This window comes from Pteropus vampyrus, unplaced genomic scaffold, assembly GCF_000151845.1.
Source record: "Pteropus vampyrus isolate Shadow unplaced genomic scaffold, Pvam_2.0 Scaffold59, whole genome shotgun sequence".
Classification (NCBI taxonomy): domain Eukaryota; kingdom Metazoa; phylum Chordata; class Mammalia; order Chiroptera; family Pteropodidae; genus Pteropus; species Pteropus vampyrus.
In genome coordinates, this window is record NW_011888840.1 from 3,926,510 (window position 1) to 3,927,137 (window position 628).

At 51.0% G+C, this 628-nt stretch overlaps 1 protein-coding gene across 1 annotated transcript in view; it reads left to right on the forward strand.

Moving 5' to 3' along the window:
* NSMCE2 (NSE2/MMS21 homolog, SMC5-SMC6 complex SUMO ligase) overlaps positions 1-224 on the forward strand; it is a 221,722-nt gene extending 221,498 nt beyond the window's left edge. Inside the window, exon 8 of the mRNA XM_023530981.1 lies at positions 104-224. Coding sequence (XP_023386749.1) covers position 104 — 1 coding nt within the window. The 3' untranslated portion in view covers positions 105-224. The remainder of the gene's footprint in view (positions 1-103) is intronic.
* Positions 225-628: the final 404 nt, after the last annotated feature.

Below are 628 nucleotides of genomic sequence, written 5' to 3' on the forward strand. Positions count from 1 at the left end.
TTCCCAGGCAGCCCCACGGCCCTGTCTGAGGTCACCCAGGGCCCCATGAGTGACATTTGAAACCGCACTACGCATGGTAGCTACATCATTTTTTTTTTTCCAGATACAACTGATTTAAGACTTGGACAATTGTGTGAACATGGCATTTTTCAAAAACGCTAGTTCCTTAAGAAGCTTCCAGTTGAGTGAGTGTAAAACGTGACAACAAACTCCAAAGGATGAAATGATTGCTTTCTCACCTCACGTAGAGCCTCAGGCACGGAGCATCCAGCCTGAAGTGGCTCCTGCAGTGAGGCTGCTCCCTGAACTCTCTCCCCAGCTGAAGTTTTACGTGAGGAGAGACATTCCAGGCCTCAGACGAACCGAGGCCACCAAGAACTGGTGGCTGGCTACACACCAGGCTCAGGTCTAAGTGCCTTAAATGTGTCACCTAAGTGAATCCTCCCCACAACCCAAGAAGGTAGTGCTTCTTACCCCCATTTTACAGATGAGGAAACAGGCTCAGAGTCATCAAGTCATTTGCCTGAGGTCACTCGCGGGTGCGTGGTACAGCCCGTAGCGGAATGAGACAGCGAGTTCAGAGGGAGCGTGCTGACCCACAAGGGTCTGGGACCGTAGAAGACACAAA